The 22,292-nt window shown below is 38.0% G+C and overlaps 1 protein-coding gene across 2 annotated transcripts in view; it reads left to right on the top strand.

The window, feature by feature from the left end:
* gabrb2 (gamma-aminobutyric acid type A receptor beta2 subunit) overlaps positions 1-22,292 on the top strand; it is a 48,868-nt gene that overhangs the window by 8,818 nt on the left and 17,758 nt on the right. For both annotated transcript variants that reach the window (XM_005795346.2, XM_005795345.2), the window contains exon 4: positions 13,443-13,663. In XM_005795346.2, the coding sequence (XP_005795403.1) occupies positions 13,443-13,663 (221 nt within the window). The remainder of the gene's footprint in view (positions 1-13,442; positions 13,664-22,292) is intronic.

Here is a 22,292-nt window from a genome sequence, read left to right on the forward strand (position 1 = left end):
CTAAATGAGTGTTTTCAGTCCTCGCCTCTACTTCCTCCCGCTCGTTAATTACATGTAAAATACCTGAGGTTGGTGGTTGTTAAGAGGAGCTGTCTGTTCCATAATACCATTCTCTGAATGTTAATTAGCTGCTAGTGAATTATAAGATTTAAACAAACCAGCTGTGGTGGCTTCTGGGACAGAGGAATTAGTGGGGCGTTGTTGTATTAAGATCATTATCCTGACAAGTGCTGGTTTCTCTCCATGAGTAAGAGGATCCGGCCGCAGGATAACAGCCGCCGATGACCAGAGGGAGCGGCAACAGGGGCCTCCACGCTACGGTGCGACCGTGTGAGGGATGCGGCATCTCTGAATTAGCAACCATTTTTATCTCGTTTGTCCAAACGGATCCTGTTCCATTTTATTTTCAGCTTGTGGAAAATAAGCTTGTGTTATTTTTACTCGGCGTTGCCATGACAGCGCTGCCTCCCCCCCCACCCCCCTTTCTCTCCTTTTCATCCGGGAAAGTCAAGGAAAAGCAAACAAAGCCTTGTTTTTCAGGTTTTAAACGATGCTAATCCAGGTTAAGAATGCTTTGTTTTTTTGTAACAGCACTTACTGTTTTATTAGCATTTTGTTTTGCTGCTTTTTATGCAGAATTGTTTGTTTAGAATTTTTTCTAATATAAAACTGCAAGCTTTGATCTTGATTTAGATGACATATATGCAGTGTCTAGCAAAAGTATTCATGCCTTTCTTTATTTTTTCACCTTTTGACACATAACAACCAAAGACATCAATGTGTTATTTTAAATTAATCTGATACACCAACATGAAACAGTGCACAGCTGTGAAGTGAAACATCTAGAAACATTCTTTTTTTCTGAAAATGCTCACGTTTGGTCAGATATGATAGAGAGCGTCTGTGAATATCAATTTCAAGTCTTGCTGAAGGCTCTCATCAGTCTAAGCCATTTAAGGATGTAAGTTTGAGCAAATCAGTTCCATTGTAGCTCAACTTGTCTGGATAGGGTTGTTGCTCTGCTAGATGGTGAATCTTCACTCCAGTTCTAAGTCTTTTGCAGCTTCTTAAGGGAGTCCTTCCATTATTTCCCTGTTGTTAGCTCCATCCTTCTGCCACCACCATGTTTCACAGTGGGATTGCTGTTTTCAGGGTGTCAGTGTTTTGGCCACACTGTGTATTACTTTTACACATGTGCTATGTCTGGATTGAATGGTGTTCTTTAAAATGTTTAAAGCTTGTCGATGCTGTGTTAATAACCTACTGTAAACTTCTCCACAACTTTGTCTCTGACTTGTCTGCTGAGCTCCTCTGTCTTTTTGATGCTGTTTGTTGATCTCTAATGTTCTTTAACACACTCCCAAGGTTTCTGCATTTTTTTGTCTAAAATGGAATTGCATACAACTGTGATCTACTTACTATTTAGACAACGTTTAAAGGCAGCTGGTTGCACTGGATTTTATGTAGATGTATCACAGCAAATAACCATCTAATAAATTCCCTGATTCACCCTGTGAAACTCTTGCATGCATTAGTATCCTGCAGTCCTAAATAATGCATTGCAGTCTTACCTGGATGTCCTGTTACTTCCCCTGCAGTCTTTCAGCTGATAAAAAATGCTGCAGCATTCTTCTTACTTCTTACTGGGACCGGTAAAGGAGATCCCATTTATTGGTTAATGCATTCAGTAATACAGTGCAAAATCCTTCTTATCACTTGTACAGCCCTCAGTGACCTCAACCCCCATAACGCTTTCCACCTCACAAGAACAGTATGCTTTCAAGATGCAGGTTTAAAAAAAAAGTGATGCAGGTTGACTCGTCATTCCAGGAATTTCCATAGTAACAGCTGGAAGCAGATATATTATTTTCCAAGCCACTCTGCTTGTTTTTTTATGGCCTTTTTAACCTTCTCTCAAATTTTTACTTCAGCTTTATTTATTTAACGTAATATTTTAATCTATTTCTTTCCCTTAAATTTAAACTTGCTTCATTACAATGTCATTTTGCTTTCATACCTTTGGTCAACCGTTTATGTGCAACTTATGTGTGAAAAGTGCTATGCAAACTGATATGAATTTAAATCATTTCCTGCAAACTTTACAGTGCATGCACAATTCTTTTTTAATAATTTAAAGACATAAGAAAGATTAGTCTCCTGTTCCTCTGTTGCAGCTCTGACTCTGTTCTCCTCTGTTTGCTCTGTGGAGTTTTCCAAAAAGCTTAAAACAAGAACACAGACTGTCTGGAACAGCATTATTAGTTATGCTGAGTGAACCTGCACAGTAGAAGATTTATATGGTTTGTAATATAATAAGAACATAAGAACAGCTGTTAATCCTTCAGCTTTTCTATGCATCCCTGGTCCTTCACTGAATATTTGTTAAATAAACACAGTGGAGTACTGACGTTAAGGCTTAGAAAATACTTATTTACACTACAGTTGTGAGAGAAATCTTGGTTAAAAAAAGTCCAGTGTCAATAGCGTATGGTGCCAAAACTGCCTTGGCCTCCCCACCTTATGTCCTCCCTGGGTTATGGTATAATGCCATTGCCATATCAAAGTATTTTGGAAAAGGAGGGAGGTAGTTCTTAAGTAATATATTTTTTTTGGTTTTGTTTACAAAATAGCAACAATTATTGGTTTGTGTTAAAAAGACTACAAGTCAAACTATGACTAACAATGGAGATTGTTGTTGTACATTTATTTTGCCACAAACCGTGAGCAACAAGGTTAGGAAACTCAAAAAATCTCTACGGTTAGACACTCGAAGGGAAAGTCATGGTTTACAATTTTCTACAACATCTAGAGACCATGAGACATGCCAACTGATTGATTGGGAATTATTCCATAAAAGTGCATTTTTTTAAAACCTCAGACCTAGCTCTTATTGAAAACCTGTAGGATAATCTGAAGAGGGGAGAACATAGGTCAGAACACTGGAGTCTGGAAGATCTAGTGAGATTTTTCCAAAGAGATGTGATGTAAAATACCACTCTCTATACGCTCCAATATTGTGGCAATATAATAAAATCCTTCTGGCAGAAGATTGCTGCATCAAGTGTTAACAGAAAGTATGCTAATAATTGTGGTACACATGATCTCATTAGAAATCTCTTCCTCAGGTGTTGGATTTTTTAAAATGTTTTCAGTGTCAGATTATACTATTACAACAAAAGAAGCTCAGTGAAACCAAGTAGACAAAAAAAGGGACAATTTGTGAAGAGCATTATAAAGTTAATGGTGTCACTTCATTCCCAGGTTCTCCCTCAACCGCACTGTTAAATATGAAACCAGTAGATCACTCGAAGCTTGAAGGGGCACAAATATTGAACATTTAATCAGTTTATGCCCTGTGTAGAATATAATCCTCAGGATTGTAAATTAAATTAGCTCAAATTAAGGCCAGTAAAAGGTAACACATAGAATTTGACTTGGTAGTAAATTCTTCAAAAAACAAAATTTCATGACCTCTTCAGTATATTTAGAATTTTACATTGATGCTGAGTTTTTGTTTTAAGTTCGATTAACTATAAAATCTGTATTAAACATTATATCTACTCCCAGGACCCGAGTTGACGTTGATAGACTGGATTGGTTCCGCTGTCCGATCTGATGTGCGCATGCGTAGTGTTACAAGGCGTCGAGACTAGCGAGTCATTTTGCGCCTCACCATGAGAAAGTATGATTTCACGACTTTGGCTCAATGACAAGGTGACAGAGACGCGCTTTGTAAAGTATGCAGAAAAAATATATAAATACTTAGTGAATGTGATCAAACCAAACCGAGCTGAGCGTCTATCGTAAGTTAAATAACATCACCAACTACAACACAAACAGACGGCAGAGTGTACATGAGCCAAAATAAAAATTCTACTGCAGTTTTAGGAAAAGTAGTAAAACTTTTACCTGTACAGCATTCACCAGCTGATACCATACATGTTTTTGTTTACAAGCGGACATTTCGCGAATGTGCTGGATGAGAAAAGCCGATTCTTTTACTTGCTACAAGCAGCCGCGGCAGAACGATCCCGTTAACAAAATGAAACCTGGACATGGAGATGTTGTTCATTCTGTGCTATGCGCAACAGCATAGGAAAAATAACGCTGGGAACCCGTTAAAGGACAACTCAAAACCACTATTTTCTCGCTCTGTCTGTCAGCTATGCTACACGCAGACTTGTTGCCGTAGCAACTGACAACAGAGCCACTGGATTCCACGCCAACAGACACGAAAAACGATTCCCACTCAAAAACAGAACATTCAGTCCGTTTATGTTTTCAGACGTGGTGTTTATTTTGAGGTTATTAATAAGTGATCGTCTGAACACAGCGGTGGTTAAACTTTATTAGCTGATTTATACATCTGCTCTACTGGTGATCTGTCAGAGTTGGTGTGTGGGTTGCCTTTGTTTAAGTTTACGGAAACACCCAATTCCGCTGCACATCAACATATTGCATTTTTTAAAAACTTTTGTTGACAGTTAGTAGCAAACCAATATTATTGCTTTATTGAGAATAAAACGTCGGCTTGTGAAATTTGTATGTCATAGCATTTTTTTAATATTCTTTAAAAAAAATGCTTTTGGAATATTTACATGTGAGATCTTTGCCAAGACAAAGTCACAGTTGCACCTTTATCTCCCAGTAAGTGGGATAAAGTTTTGTCTTATCTGGGCCATCGTGTTACATGGGTCAGAGGACTCGTTGTGCACCGATCGCCGATTACCGACCTTTAGAAACCCGGACCTGCCGATTCCGATTTTGCTCCGCACCATTTTTTTTGTCTGAAATGTCACTAAAAATTGCTTTTGGCTACAGTAGGTAACTATTAACTGCAACCATGCAGACATGACCTGGCAGGCCAGACTGTCAGTCAAACCTCTCTCACAGCAGAGCAGGAGAGGACAGTGTATGATTTTCAAACCTTTGTACAGGTAGATAAGATTGGGGGATAAGATTGGCTTCACATGTAAATATCGGCCGATCACTGATCTCCCAAAATTGAGGAAATCGGTGCTGATAAATAAAATGTCCGATAAATCGGTGCACCTTAGAATTCACCGCTCCCCCAAAAGAGACTTCTGCTCGATTTTGTGTTAGTAGTGAAAATATTGTAGAGGTAGTAAAAATAGGTAGTAAAAGGTAGTAAATTCAAGTCCAGGATTCCTATATAAACCCCAAATCCTGCTCTGAGTCTTATAAGGATTTACGATTTTAACCAAGTTCTTCTGTTTATATTGATGTTAGTAATCTACTCATTAACATTCCAGGTTAAAATATTTTATGTTTCTTTAACTATATCTTCCAGCAGAGAAAGTTTCCATATCTGAATAAATTGTTCGCTAAAGTTTCCTCTCTTAATTTGGAGAACTCCAGGTAGCAGATCTAGCCTTCTCAAAATTAGTTTGGGTGCAGTAACAGGAGCTGCTGATGCAGCATAAGATGCTGACTCCTGCAGTTTGTAGTGGAAATACGCAAAATGAATGGAAAAAAAGTCAGTTCTAACTAAGATAGTTGAAGTGCATGTAAACACAGTCATTAATCATGATCAGCACATTTCTCTTTGGTGCTCCTGGAGAGCTCAACATGAATGTGATGGATGTTTGAGAAGCTGCAGAGATGAAGTGAAAGCACCCATGACTCATTTTTTTTTATTCCACTTTCAGTTTTTTCTCTGCTTTATTAAAATTATTTCTGGGGTAGTATTTTTCATTTAATGACCAAACATCAATGTGTAAAAAAAGAAATGGAGACATCTGCACAAATTTAATGGGCTCTCCCTTTGCTTGTTCAGTAACTTTCCACCAAGTTTCACAAAAGTCAGCAGAAGAAATGTTGCTCTCTTTGCTTACCTTTCTTTGCAAACACAGTATTCAGTAATGAGATGATAAAAGTTCAAAATGTGAACATTTTTATGGCTGTTGTTCCTGTTAGAATTTTTACAAATGTTAAACTGACCTAACACAGGATCCTAAAGGGCGTCTAGGATTTTTGCCATTACTTGTACCAGACCCAATCTGTTCACTCAAGTTAGAAAAAATGCCACACCACTGGTAATGGATGGTTTTAATGGTTTTCTATTACAGATTCACATACAACATTGATGCCTAGAGTAAAATTTTCCTGTTGTATTTTTATAAACCCTATTTTGTTCATCCCATGTTGCTTGTGACAGCCGATGTAGCTGTAATGGAGGTTTTTCGCCAACCCTGTTCTGACAGATCTCACTGGGAAACATAAATGAACTCCTTGTCACTCTGTTAGGTTCTTAATGGGGGATTTTTAAGCCCAGAAACACTTGAGCAATGACTCACTGTCACTGAGCACCCGACCCTGATGTTTTTTACATTAGCTTGACCTGGTATGAATTTGTACTTCCATCCTCAGCTCAGTCACGAGTTTCTCTTTCTAATGTTGAGGTTCTCCATAAGATGTCTTTCTCACTGAAGCTCAAAAACCACATCTGTGTGACCTTAATGGAAGTTTCCTCTTCACCCAAAGAATCAACATGTGACAAACCAGTTTGGCACTTTTTGGACTTTTGTACAGTCCTGTAATATCCTCATGACTTGATACTTTATTCTGTTTAAATTGTTCATGTAATTAAGAGAAGATATACATTTTTTAGTTCTATGTTTTTTTCCTTCCGAGTTCCAAGATGTTTGATCTGCTGATTTTACCGCTGTATTCACGGTACAATGGCTGCTGAAAATACAAGTGTTTTGTTGTTAACATACCGTCCAGAAACCACTTGCTGCATTCTTGTTGGATGTGCAGGAGGCTCTAGTTCTGCTTTTCAAAGATGTTTGGTTGTGTAATTGCTTATCTGTTTGTAGCCATTCTCACATGCGAGTGTAAACGTTGAGTTTGAGGGTCGTGGCTGGCAACTTTATAACAAATCATCCTGAAAGGAGCTCAAAATATTCAGACCTCAGTAACCTAAAATGTGATTATCTAAGAATGATTCTGTGCAAAAAAAAATATAAAGGACATATAAAGGACATGTTTTCTATAGTCCATAGACCTATCCTAACCTGTTCAATAAAGTATGCAACATGCTTCGAGTGCATGTGACTGGAATCCTTTAGTAATAATTTGTTTATGTCTATATTATATTTTATATTATACTTTCCAGCTGAAGCCCAAGCCTTATTTTTCCTATATTTGTGTAATAATTCCTCCTGAATCCATTTTAAAGGTGGCACCTTTAAAACTTGAAATTTTGCAACCTTAATTTTATGTTTCTAAGGCTGCTTCCACACTGGTGCAGAACTGCAAGATAATAAAAACAACAACGAAAAAACCCTCCAGCCTGAATATGTCTCATTCCATCAAAAATGCCTTGCACTATGCATTATATATAATGGAGCCTGACTATTTTAAGACTCCACTAAATCAGCATGATAAAAGCCAACAGATTTTGAATTTTGTGTGAATGATGCTGTCTGATTTGTTGAGTTGTGCACTGAGCCAAGCATATTGTGCACTGATGGCACAGTTGAAAGTGCACAAGGTAAAGAAAGTGCTGAGGGTGTTTTCTTCTCTTCAGTGGCGCACAAATGGATAGCAGATGTGCAGGAACAGGAGGGAAATTCTCCATCCTCTTTTAGACGTGATACCTATAGTAGTAGTGATATAATGGGCAGGAAATGAGCAGGGGAGAACCCATTACTGGTAAGAGTGCAATATCATTATCACTGCCTTTGTAAAGAAACTACGGTAGGAGTCCTGGGGGTAGTGGAGACTGCAAGGTTTTTTGAACAAAAAAAATAAAATAAAAACAGCACCAGCTGTGAAATGGTTAAACATGTTGCCAGTTTATCCTACAGACAGAGGGCAGTGTTTACTCTAGGTTCTCTGTACAAATTTGTACCCTTAAAGAGATTTAACACAGAAATAAAAAGCTGATCTCTCTGACTCCCTGTGCTGTAGTCACTGCACAGTTGATCAAAGCTCACTAAAAGTATTAATAGCACCTGGGCTACTGACCCTGATGTGAATTAAACTAAAGCAAAAGTCAACCAATTAGTTAACCAATTACTAATGAGAAGAACAAATAATTACCAAACTCTGAGGTAATTAGTCAGTCTTACAAGCACAATATAAAGATAAAAAATATGACAATTTGCTTTTGAGATCTGAAAATGAATTGTTATTTTCTTCTGTGAAAACCTGGATCACACAGGAACTGTTTTCCGGTGACTTTGTGATTTATTTATTTTTGTTAGATTTTCTTTGACATCTTAAAAGAGCATTTGTGTGTGAGAAGTAGACGTATATCCATGACTACTCACAGTAGCTCAATGTCAGGATCCCTCAGTAAAAGCAGGTAAGAGAATCAGCGCTGAGGCTAATCGGTCTCCTGCTACAGACAGAATTGGATTTTTGTGAACTGAAACTGCTCCCTTCAAAGCATCAGGTCTCCTCTGACAAAGCAGAAATTTTACCCCAAGGTTGGCAGGAACATACTGGCCTGCTGCTGTACTAGTCGGTTTACAAACTAGTCCTGTCAAGCTTGATGTATTAACCTGGTACTGCTGACATTGTCTTAGTTCATCCACAGAATAAAATTACTAGCATCAATGTGTTGCGCCCATACTGCGAAGTTTCTCTCATAATTTGACCAAATTAAAACAGAGAATATATGATAGATAAACCTTTGCACTTGATACACTGGTGCACCTAATACTTTCATTTATGTGCATATTTGTTGCACATTTATGTCATTTCCCAAGCAGACTGAAAGTAAAATAAAGAATCTTATTATACTTTTAAAAAATCTATTGGGAATATTCTGTCATAAAAACGTAAGTGAAGTTAATGTACAGAGACTTTTTTTATTTGTTGCTTTTATTAGTGGTAGTAGTTATTTTTTTCCATTTTCTACTCATTTCAGTTCACTCACTGTCATAACACACCAACAAACACAGAATTTCTTCTGGTTTGCAATTTATTTGTTTTGTGGTAAAAGAGAGAATAAGGTCTAAAGTAGAAGTTAAAAAGTTTATTAACTTTTATATTTGCAAATCTTTGAAGAGAGGCATTACTTTCACCGTGATACAGAAGAAAGTCTGTGCAGAGTTCCATCCTCTATGCTACTCTATTAAACCTCACAAGGAAGGTTTAAATGGGGAGCCGGTGCCTATCTCAAGCAGTCAATGGGGGAGTGGCAGTGTACATCCTGGATGACTTTCCAGTTAATTACCGGGAAACGCTGTGAGATATACTGGACAGAAAAACATAGAAACACACCATATTAGGAATTCATACATAAAAACTGTGTTCATTGTTGGCAAAGCAACCTACAACTGCTTGATGTTAAAGAAGTAAATATAATATTCTGCTCTCTGTCTGTTGTGCATCCTTAGTTATGCATCCAACATGTTGTTTTTAGCTTATTTGACAAGCAGCAACAAACTTCCTTCTAATTCTGTCTATAAAAATGAACAAATGTTTTAGGAGTTGATGAGTCTGGAGCACAAACACACAACCTCCCAGCATCAAGACTGCTGTGTTTAACAAGCAGAAAAATGCTGAGGGCTATCCTAATTAGATGAATCTGCTCATTAAAGACTTTTATTTTGAAGGCTTGAAGGAAGTTGTGTCTCAGTGCTTACGCTTTATTCAAACGTATGAAAAATTACAAATTCTTACAAATCTGGGTCTCTATGGCCACAGGCCCTCATTATTAATATTTTAATATCTATGTGGATGCACATGTTAGGAGTATCAGTGGACCCTTGTTTACAGACAAACTAGTTCTTTCTGAATACCAAATACATCTGGCTAAATGGTACCTTACATAGCCTTAGCAGCTGCAGACAGAGAAAGAGGAGACATCTGTCTTTTTGCATGCTATAAAGACAATACTTTGTTCACAAACACTGAAGATAAATTAGATTTCTAATTGCATGTGTTATGTGTGATTAAACTGATACAAAAGAAACCTTTTGAGAGAGCTAAAATGTTGCTGCTAAAGGTTTCTTTAAAGTTTATAAATCATACTGGTATGTAAATGTTTTCTATGCGAAAATTACAACCTGCAGTTTTATTACAATGAATTGTTTTTATGTTTGCACTTAAGGCCTTTTATTTCCCTATAAATGTTTTAATTATTTCTATATATGCCAAATTGGCTGGTAAACAGACATTTGTCCACAGTGATCTGCTTATTATGCTCAGTGGTTGAAATGAGCCTTGAAGAGATTCTCACTGTATAGTTTAAATGGGTGTGTGATGTAAAATCAACTTTTTTCAGTTTTATCATTTTTTTATGTTATTTCCCTCATCAAAAAACATACCTGGAGTGTAGCTTTGTTTCTTTCATGCTTGTTTAAGGAAATCCTTGAATCTCCCATGGCAACCAATCAGTCCTATCTTAACACTTGTTTTCACAAAAACCCAGCATCCCAAATCACTTTGGGATTCTGCAAACATAGATCTGTTCATGCAGACATAAAATATTCTTCACATATATTACTTACCAATATGTAGTGCCATGAATTCATGTTCAAACCTCTTGAATGTACCATGAATTAAAGTCTTTGGTCCCTTTAATTTTGATATTCATCCCTTTAATTTTGATATTTATGTGATGTACCATTTGTAGTTTGTATATTCCCAAACTTCTAATCTCTAATAAATAGTAAACAAAGTTCAACTGTGTTTAATTTAATCTCAGTTTGAATCCAGATGTTCAGTGAAGGCATTAGAGGTTTGGTGAAGAACATTAGTGAACAAACAGCATCATAAAGACCAAAGAACACATCAGACAGATCAGGGTGTGGAAGATCCGGAGAGGTTAAAACCAGGGTAAAGTTATAAAACTAAATCTCATAGAGCACTGTTTAATCCACCATCTAAACATGGAAAAGGTATTGTGCAGCTGAAAAGAGATGAAGACATAGCTACAGAGAACATAAATGAGAGAAACATTTTACAGGCTTTCGATAACTCTGGAGGAACTGCAGAAAGCCACATGTGCTAGTCATGGACTCTATAAATCTGGACTTTATGAAACAGGGGCAAGAAGGATATGACTGATGAAAGAAAGCCAGGAAAAGTTCTATTTGTCATATGCCATCAAGGGAGATAGAAAAATAGTACTTGCTGTTACCCTGTCTGTGACAATGTTTTTTGTAGTCATGCTTTTCTGCAAATGGGACAGGGAAACTGGTCAGAGTTGGTGCTAAATACAGGGCAGTCCAGGAATAAAACCTGTTAGAGACCGAGGTTACTTGAGATAAGGGTAAAGGTACAACATCTATCAGGACAATGACCCCAAACACACAACCTTGAGCTACAATTGTACAAAGAAGAGTTTAAATCAAAGCTTAATCATGTGTAAATGTGGCCCAGTCTAAGTTCTGTAGGTCCAGTGAAAGATGCTGTGACTCAGGACTGCTGAAACTAGAAAACATGTATCCTTTACTTGCTCCTTACTTTGTGTTTCTCTGTCATATCATCCCCATAAAGTACTCTGGAGTTTCTGGTTGTAATGTGACAAACTTAGAAAAAGTTCAGGGGTTATGAATAATTTTGCAAAGCAAAATCTGAGAAACTACTAAAACAGTCACTGACGAGCAATGTGCAACAATCTACTGTATAGTCCATACCATAACACAGCCTACTTTGTGGCAATTTTGTCAGTGAGTTTTACTGTATTTCATCAAAATGGAACAGATGACGCTAAAGGCGAGTTTGTACTGCAGGAGAAGCTGTCTCAGTGGATGATACATCAAGAGTATGGCCAACAGCTAACGATCCCAAAGGTGATAGAGATATCCAATCGACGGAGCGATAATGGGACAGAGAGGGAGCCACTGTGAGAGGATGGCTCAGTGGTAACTCTCCAAAAAAAAAGAAAGAAAAAAAGGATGCATCCAACCTTGCTTGACTTTTCATCCCTGTACAAAAAAATTGACATGGCAGCAACTCGTGTATTTTTAGATGGCCTTTTTACGCAGTGTTTTGACTGTGCATGCTGCATGCAATCAAAGATGAGTTTAAGAGTGAAAGTGGCAATTGCCTTGCAGAGTCACGCTAGTGCGTTTCGGACAGACATAAAATCCCTGGAAACATAGAAACATGGTGATAAGTAACGATGATGGAGTTAAAGCTCAAAGGGCCTTGTTTTACGGACTGTATTTTTTAATGTGTTTTCCCACTCAGTGATTGCACTGCAACACTGCGTAACCAAACAGATCCGACTGCAGTGCTTTGTTTTACTGTGACTGTGTGGGTGTGAGTCTGTTTTAAAGACTGAGGAGAGGAGGAGGTATAGTTTAATAGCACACCTCAGAGCACGTGTGAAAACGAGCTGCACGATATGAAAGCTGTTTGTCCATCACTAAGGTTGAGTCCGGGAAACTCTCTCTGGATCTCAGCAGTTTGGGTAGCCTGGTAAAAAACATTCCCTTGTTTTATGCATTGCTTCGTGCAGAAGGTCTGGACCCTCAGCTATTGAGAAATGATTGCTTGCTGGAGGCGAGAACTCTGTGGAAACATTAAACGATTGAATCTGATTTTACAACTGCAAATGTCTGGCCAATATTTCTGCAAAACAGTTCAGTGAAGCTTCCCAGAAATTAGGTGAGCTGTAAACAACCACGTGAGGAGTAAGACCACAACACTTTTGCCAGTTGTAAAATGTCATTCCTCTTGCTCTGAGTTTAATTGCTGAAAAGTTGGAAGCGTGGCCAACATGGAGCGTTCATTTCCTCTGTTGCAATTGCTAAAGCTACAGGCAGACTAAAGCAGCACAGAAAACTTTTCCTTCAGTTCGCCCAACTGGCCTGGTTGAAACGCAACTAGAGAAATTGAGCTCAATGGGAGAAATCTCAGACAGAAAGGAGATGTGAATTGAATGGAATTGCATAGGAAGACAATGGCTGGTCTAATGTTTTACATGGGTTATGTAAAAACAGACAGCAGGGGGACACAGCTGCAGTTATGTGTTTAGCAGGAGCATTGTCTTTGTGGACAACAGAAATTTGGTTCATTCATTTAAGATAAAACTAATATGCTGAACCTTTGAGAGCTGTCAGCCTGTTCATCAAGTTCACCTCTGGGCAGGGACTGAAAATCAAGAGTCTTTTACTAGCTGATTTCCAGGCACAAGCCCGACTTTCAAACATAGTCCACAGATAACTTTTAACCAAATATAAGACACTTTAAACTGCTGTTTTGAGTTAGAGTGGAAAACATTTTGGTAGTCCTTTGGGCTTCAAAATCTCTTCCACTGCTTGTGATGCACCATTAGCACTGACAGTGTGATAGACCCTTAGCATTATGCTACTATTATTGTGGTATATGGTAGTAGTAGCTTATGACAAGAAATGATTTAATAATGCATGTATAATCACCAGTAAGTATTACGTGTGGATTTATAGACTTTCTCTTATTTCTCTAACTCCTGCCTTCCCTCTTGTGTTCATCAGGACTACACTTTGACCATGTACTTCCAACAAGCGTGGCGGGACAAGCGCCTCTCATACTCAGAGATCGCCTACAACCTGACGCTGGACAACCGGGTGGCTGACCAGCTCTGGGTCCCTGACACCTACTTCCTCAATGACAAGAAGTCCTTTGTTCACGGCGTCACGGTCAAGAACAGGATGATCCGTCTCCACCCCGATGGGACGGTGCTTTACGGGCTCCGGTGAGTCAGCTGCACCTGTTTTATTTGAACATTTTAGATTAAATCTCTCCTAATTTATTTCTTCACCAATAATAATAATGGTGGTCAGAAGGCTCGGTGGCATCTGTGCGTGGCATCCTCACTTCTGTCAGACTGCTCCATGGCTGCTGTGGCTACAGCGTAGCTAACCACTATCAATGTGCGAATGTGTGCCTGAATGACTGAATGTAGTGTAAAGATCTTTGGAGTCCACTGACTTGAAAAGGTAGTATATACAGTAATTGCAGGGCATTTAACATCATTTATTTTTGCTAATTGTTTTTTTCTATATTAGTAACTGAACAAACTGAAACTAATAAATTATGTGTATCACAGAGCAAATAAATTTGCTTAAGTAAACAGTGTTTATGGAGTTGTTGACTGTGTGTATGAGAGAAGAGGTCAAAGGGAGATTTTTGCTGCATTCTCTTTGTATTTAGAAATCAGTCAAAAATAAGAACATTTTCTTTTGATAGCATTCACAATACAGTAAGCTATCTATGGGGTGCCATGTTCCTTAATTAATTTTTCCAAGTCTGCTCTCTCAGCCTGCCTGCTCTCCTTGATAAATTTTTATTTTTTACGATGACAATATTTAAAGGTGTAGGGGCCAAATCGTAAACAATTTTAAACACTGCTGTAATATATGATTATTTAATCCTGTTTTTGTTCAGTTAAAAAATGGTGGTATGATTTATTTAGTGTTTATTTTTTTAATCATCTTTCCAGTGATTATAATGTAATTATCTTTCCTGTCTGTGTCCATCTGCTCAGAAATTGGTTCACATGTAACTTAGTGTGCATATAGTGTACATTTGTAAAGCCTCACTAGTTGAATTTCTTTCATATTTGTAAAATTGAACATAATGCTGTTTGAAACTTTCAGCACTTTATTTGACTTGGTGCGCATAAGACTGACATGACACTGTCATAAACATGACATAACATCTGTCATGGACATGAAGGAGTCTTTATGAATGTCTATGACTGTTGCCATGACATGTCGTCCGGTAAATAATGACATTTATTGTAAAGTTGCTTTAAAAGTTGCATTAAAAGTCCATTAAAAGTGCCAACTTTGCATTACTTACAAAATAATGTCATTATTTACAAAATAAAGCAAAGTTGGCACTTTTAATGGACTTTTAATGCAACGTTTAAAGCAACTTTGCAATAAATGTCATTATTTATCCAAAGACACTTCATGACAACAGTCATAGACATTCATAAAGACTCCTTCATGTTCATAACAGATGTTATGTCATGTTTATGACAGTGTCATGTCAGTCTTATGCACACCCCGTCAAATAAAGTGTTACCAAAACTTTTACAGTGGTCTTAAGTACATTAACATGATTGTACAAGTTCTCAAATGAATCTCAAATTAACACCTGGTTCATAAGTAACAACTTGAAGCAATGACTTGAAAATGAATCAAAAGGTTATCTCCTCCACAAATTCAAAATGTTTTTTTAATTTTCCCAATAACAAGTTAGCTATTAGTAGTGTTGTGTGCACCACCTCTTGGTTGTGAAAACATCCATATTGTGAGCCTTTTCCTATATTTTGTGTTGTACATGGAGGTTCTAGAAGGTACCTGGTAACAAATAAATTTAACCATTTTATTGCAGTTTTCTTCTTTATTAAATCTCTTTTTTAATGACCAAGAGCTGACCCCTAAAAGCAGTGTTGGTTAAAGACAACAAGCATCCACTGATTGGGATGTTTAAGATGTGATATTGCTTGAACAGACCTAAGTTAAATGGCAAAATGTTCACCTCAGTTTTGCTTCAATTTATGCTGAATCTTGTCAGTGGTCTATTTGTTTAAGTCAGATGTGTGGAAACAGGGAAAGATGTAAACGAGGCAGAACAGAAGGTCCTAGAGTCACAGTTGAGGTCCTCCTGAGGACCAGGGAGACCTGCATCTGTGCCTGAGGAATCCAGCTGCAGTGGCGACTCTGTTATAACTTATCCATATTCGTCAAGTAAAGCAACGGTCAAGTTGCAAGTTGCTTCTTTACTTTGCAGACTTTCATATCCCTGAAGCTCATCAATTTCAATAATTGATAACTTGTGATCAATAATAAATACGGCCAGTGCAAGCAGCAGCACTGAGCGTGATTGTGAACAGTAGTTCAGCCCATCTACACAATATCTCTTTATTGGTGCTGGACTCTGATGCCTGTGAGGAGGCTGTAATTCATAATTGATCACTTATAATCAATAATGTAGCATTTGAATACAAACACAGTGTTTATATGTAGCAAATGCATGCACAGCCCAACACAACCCGTCCATCAGTGTGCTGCCGTCTTCTCTGATCTGTCACTAGCTTCATTCGAGTCTGTGTCTTAGAAGTTATTGTTGTTAATTCAAAACAGCACTTTTCACTCATTCTCTTTTAGACTCCGATGCTCCTCTTGTGCAGAAGACTGCTTAAAAAATTTAAGTATCTGCACTGCAGCAGATCTTTCATTGCTAGATTTGTTTTAGCAATTGAAACATGCAATTTATAACAGTTTCTCTTAGTTATGTAACCCTAGCACGAAGTTCTGCATGTCTGTCAAAATGCGGTGCAACCTACCTGAATCGAAAATGCTTTGTGAAACAGGAGGGCATCTGTGCAGCAGGGAGATATATTCGCTACATTTGATTTGCAACCCTTGTCAGTGCTATCCTTCATTATTTGGTTTGTGGTTTTGGTCCAGGTTTTATTTGATGACTGCAAGTCCAGACAGCGAGTCAGCCTGCACGCTCTGAACTCCACAACACAAACTCTCTATTTGTAGCCACCAAACCCTACTATGGCCTAGTCTGTAAAAGCATACTTTCATAAAATTTTCTAGTTGTGCACAGTTAAACATAATGTTCATAACTTGCACCTCACTCAACTTGAGTTTAGTGTGACAGACAAAAAAAAAGACAGACTGATCTAGCTGTTCTAAGCAGCGATTGGGGATGCCTGCTCAAGCATAAAAGACAATATAAAACTTACTTAGCTTGCAAATAATAAATACAATGCTTTTAAAATATATTGTTTGTACGTGCCCCTACTCTAGTGATGCCCAGAGCAACCGCCCATGAAGTTGTGAAGTCAATGAAAGAACATGCAGAGTTTTCAAATTATTTTACACATCAGAGTCTGTGATCTGCCTTCTTAATCTAGTCTCAGTTTGACAAACAGATTTCAAAGAAGGCTTGAATGTGAAACTACTACATTTATATGCATTTTTGTTCAACAGTTGTACAAACAAAAAATGCAATCAGGTATTAGAATTTAAAATTCCCTTTTCTCAAAGCTGCATACCTTTTAAAAAGGTGCACAGAAAGCATATTTTCTCCTTGACAGTCAAAATGTGGAAATTGTTTCATTATGGGTGGATTTCATATGACTAAATACCAAAACAAATGGGAAAACTGCAACATGTTTTATCTGTGATTAAAATGTCACTTTAATTTGTTTTACAGCAAAGTCTTGATTTTACATTTTGGAGAGCGATAAAGAAACCTCCATAATGTCATTGTGATCTCATTCTGGTTTCTCCGGGTTCAGCTTGGCAACTGTGCAACGTTATCAAGGGAAATCATGCAGGGTAAAATGATGACTATGTAGGAGCCCCTGTTGCAGTTATGAGAATTCTATTTCCTTTATTAAGTTCATGAAACTTATGGAAATGCAACATTGTATTCTAGTAAAAGACTTACACTGAAGCAGGCGTTCTTTGCAGAACATTTAGCTGTTAGATGGCATCTATTAGACCTTTAATAAATGAGGTAATGAGTGAACACAGCAAAGGTTCCTCATCTTCCCTCCCTGCAGTGTTATACAAGCACTTTGTGCATAACTAATTAAACCCCAATAAAAACCATTATAGAGATGTAATGTTATTCAAAGGTATACATTACAGCTGGTGTAAAATCCATTCTCCCTAATTTGTAAATCTCTGGTAAAGATGTCATGCTGAGAATGCTCTCTAAGCCCCTGCATAATAAGAGTCAAAAGTATTGTTATTGCCCTCAAAGGTGAGTGTGGATTTGTGCTGAACCAACTGAACTAATTGTTACACTCCACCTGGGGAACACAAGTAGATTAGTCGGTTGTTAGTTAGCCAGAGGCATTGGATATTGGATGTGTGCATGTCGGTTTGTATGTGTGTGTTTGTGCAGGATCTACGCATGTCTGCGGGTGGGTGTTTGCGAGTGGGCGAGTGTTATTTTTGGGGATCTTGCGGAGGAGGGAGGGCGAAGGTGTTGTTTACTTCATATTCTCTGGAAATATAGTGCATCCCAATCCTGCCAAATCCCAGTCTTCAATTACCGGGAGGAGCAGAAAATTACAACCGCGCTCCCAACTGTCACTTTAGAGCTCGGTTCGAGTCTCAGGGAGAGGCAGTCTGATCTAATTACCCAGACCCTGAAAAGGCTAAGCCAATAACACAGATACCGCCCAGGCTGCGAGAAGAAACATTCACACTCACATGCATGCATAACAACGAAAAACACAAACTCCTCTTAGCATTTTTATTCAATGCCTGAAGGGAGAGGAAAGAAATACACATGCACAAACCTTCAGATTTACACAGACAAGAGGGATGAGTGGAGAGAGAGAGAGGAGGGCTGAAGAGAAAGACAGAGACATGAAGGTCAGACTACATTCAAGATGGAGAAATTTATTAGGATTCTCCTTCCCTGCCCTCTCCTCTTGTGAATAATATTGCTCTTTTTGTGAGAGGACGTGTTCTTGCAGGTTTGCAGCTGATATATCCCATTCAATGGGAATAGAACTGACTTCTTTCTTATTCTCTGTTGTTAGGTTCTCCTGTAAAATGATCTCTCATATATATTTTTTAATTTACCTACTAGAATGTCCTAGAACAAAAATAAATAAATAAATACCCCAGCAGGGAAACATAATCCAGCATGAATTTCTTCTGCTTCAACTTGAGCTCCTGACCCAAAATGGAGGAAGCATCTTTGTCCCAATTCAACCTCTCTACACATACAGTTTTATTCCACTTCCCTGGTTGCAAAAGGTCAGTTAAGTTAAGACTGCACAGGTTTGCACCCTGCAAATTTCTCTCCCTCGAAATGAGATTCTGTCTGGGAATTCGTGGTGGTTGTGTTGTGTCCGTAAACAAGGTCATTTGGAATATAGGTGCACAGGCTGCCTTAGGCGGGGTCCACACACAATCACACACACGCACACACACGCATCCACGCTGAGAAAGCTTGGACTGAACCGTTAGAGGACATGCACAAAGAAAAAACAAAACAGCCATTTTTAGAACTCTGTGTCCTATGAGCTCCGACGCAGAGCAAATGTAGCGTGTTTGAACTGCGTGATCCACGAGAACACGGCCTCTACTCTCCGCCGGCAGGTCGGGTTGAGAGGGAGAGGCACCGGCCCTGATGTTGACGAAGAGCAAATGAACCTGCGCTTCATGATCATCGTAGACTTTTTTTTGCTGCAGTGGAGATGACAAACAGGAGGAGGAGGAGGAGAGGCGAAGGCAGGAAGGGAATCCTGCAGAGAAACCCTCTCCTGCTTCTCCTCCTTGCTCATTATCAGTCTTTCATTACTGGTTAGCATGTGTTTGGACGTGCTAGTGCAGCCATTAGAGGCAGAAGTAACCTCAGACGGAAAGACTTCGAGACCAGCGCTGATGATGTAGGTGGGCTATAAATAGGACGTTATTTTTACCCCTGCCACTTTGGCCTCATTTCTGTTTCTCCCCGGTGTTTTCACTGTGAAGATCTTAGTAGTGGTGGTGATGGTGAGTGATCAATACTTACCTGGGTTGCACCACGGTAGGTTTGAGCCCATAAAAAGGGGTAAACTAGGACAGAAAAGAGAGTCCTGTGTTAATCCTCCAGTGCACCACATAGCCCTGTTAAACTGGCTCTTATGTAAGAGCGCAGAGAGAAGGAAAAAAGGAGGAATGACAGAGAACCTAAGAATATGAGAGAAAGACTGGGAGTCTCGACTTCTCAGAGAATAAAACCAAACTCACAAGGCTGGCCCCTTTGCAGCTTTACAATTTACATATTAAGATAGCCGTAATAACTTGATTGTATAAGTGTGCACACTCCTACACTAAAACTTTGTTTTTTGATTGACTGCATCACCCAATTGGGTACACACCTAACACCTGGAACAATGAATCTGATTAACCTAAAATAAAGTCAATCTGACCTACTAAAGTCTCTGCTCATTTGCATCCTTTTGTTAAAGCCACAATTTGCAGAGAGGTTGCAATGCATTAGAATTATCTATATATAAATAAATGAACACCCAGTTATTATCACTTTGGTCCCATATTTTCTCTACTACAACACAAGAAAAATGTGTTCAGGGAGGCGTCACTGTGAGAAGAATCCTGTGTATTCTTCATAAGGTTTAGGATTGAAGCGTTTTCCTTCCAGGGACGGCATTTGTGCTAGACTACAATTTACCAAAATCCTATGGGAAAAAGTGCAAAGTTCTGAAGGAACCACATTATAAATTTTGACCACAGCTCCAAATCACAAGAGAGGCTTTTATTTACAGTGAAACTAAGTCAAGCCATACTGTACATCCAAATCGGCAAAGGAAAGACTTCACTTGGAAGGTTTTAGTACGCTTTGTTCCAAAGTCCAGAACTAAATCTGACAGGAAATCTGTTTGTCCACCTGAAGAAGGATGTTCACCTAATCTGAATGGGGAAGCTGAAGAGGAATAAAAAGGTTCTTTAAAAAGTATCAGTTTAACATTGGCCATACTTGTGCAACCAGATCATTGAAGTTTTAACAATAATATTCCAATATATGTTAATTTTTTTAGTTGAATTTGAACGGACATAAGTGGAAATGTTTTGAAGCTATTTGCCATAGATTTATGTTTTTACTCCAAGACAACTTAGGATTTAAACCAGGATTACCAGGACAATGATTGGAGCCACTGCGAGTGAAAGAAGCTTTAGGTTTCTAGACCATTGTTGTTGTTTTTGTTCTTTTAGGGCAACCTTCTTATGGCACCCTAGTCACAGTAACTGTTTATGGACAAAACATAACCCATGCTTTATCACAAAGGCAGACTGGAAGCTGCATCAGCCACTACAGTCTTTTACTGTGATTGTCATGGTGCAAAAGACTTAATGTGGCTTTCGAATCTCACAGTAACAAGACTTTGAGTTCTCAGCATAACAAGATGAGAATTTGTGTCTACAATATGCGACGCTGCAGAGCTATTGTCTGTGATGATGCTAACTCCATAAATCTATTATCGAGACAGAAACAATAATAGTATGGTTGGACTTAGTGGGGAAAGACGTGTGAGGAGACGCTTTAGTAATTACTTTGGGTCTATTGGCTGCAGAAAAATGCATCACAACACTAGGTGGTCAGACTTCAACTTTGACCAGAGCACAGTGTAGACTTGTTTACTGCATGCATCTCCACACAAAGCCTGAGGACTGAACTCCTCTTGGGCTTTGCTCAGTGCAGCTTAAAACAATCAGCATGACACATGCAATACTAGCAGTACCATTAGTGATGTTTTTAGTCTGAAAGATAAGCTTGTTAGTGAAAATAAGATGTTATAGATCAATAAAATTGTGTTTTTAAAAACTATTTAATATGAACTACAAAATCTTACTAAAAATCTCACAAAGTCAGATAGTAAACCAGCTGCAGGTAATCGGGAGTCATACACTGATCATTTAAAAACGCTGTAACTGCAGTAATTGCAAATATTTGACAAGAATTTTTGTTTTATAATCAATAATGTGTGTACTTTGCTATTTTAATTAAACATATCTTCTCAATCGTGGAAAGCACATGATAAGTTCTTCATCAAGTCTTTTCTTCTTCTCTTCTACATTTGCAACCCTTTATTGAGCAATACTGGCAACATCTTACCTGGTAAAAACATGTTCAGGGTTTTATTCAAACACTCTTACATACAGCCACCCTAAGGGAGAAACTTTTAGATTCAACTTTAACTCTCTGCATCTGAAAGCTTTTGACATATATTTGACATATAAAAAACAAACAAAAAAAATACACAAAGCATAGTTCGTACTGAAAAATGTATTTTATTTGTATTCTTAATTCATGCTTTGTTGCGCAGACGGAGCTGAATCAACTTATATTGTAAGTAAACATGGGGTTGTATCATAGTCCTTCAACCATCTTTTTAAAGAGCGGTACAAATGTTATTCTACAAAGTCTGTTTTAAACTGCCTTAAAAGTCAACACAATCTTCCTTAATGGAAACCTTTTTTAATAACAGACCTTTTATGAAATGAAAACGAACCATTAAAGAATTTCTTAAGTCAAACCTTATCAAATCCTAAAAGGTTTTCCAATCAGTTTCTCTGGGAATGGACAAGGCAACATCATGACGTCATAGTTTTGCTGAAGAAAAATAACTGTTAACATCACAGAATATTTTATCTATGTCTTTCCTATATTAAATAGGTTTTTACTTCCCTTTTTCTTATCTTTTGTAATTTGCATAAATTATATTTAACTGCATGAATGATTCTTTTCTGGACTGGTTTGTGTCTCCATTAAAAGGGGATATACAGTATATCAAAATCAAGGAATATTTATAACATTACCTTCTAAAA

The sequence above is a fragment of the Xiphophorus maculatus genome, chromosome 23 (genome assembly GCF_002775205.1).
Source record: "Xiphophorus maculatus strain JP 163 A chromosome 23, X_maculatus-5.0-male, whole genome shotgun sequence".
Classification (NCBI taxonomy): Eukaryota; Metazoa; Chordata; class Actinopteri; order Cyprinodontiformes; family Poeciliidae; genus Xiphophorus; species Xiphophorus maculatus.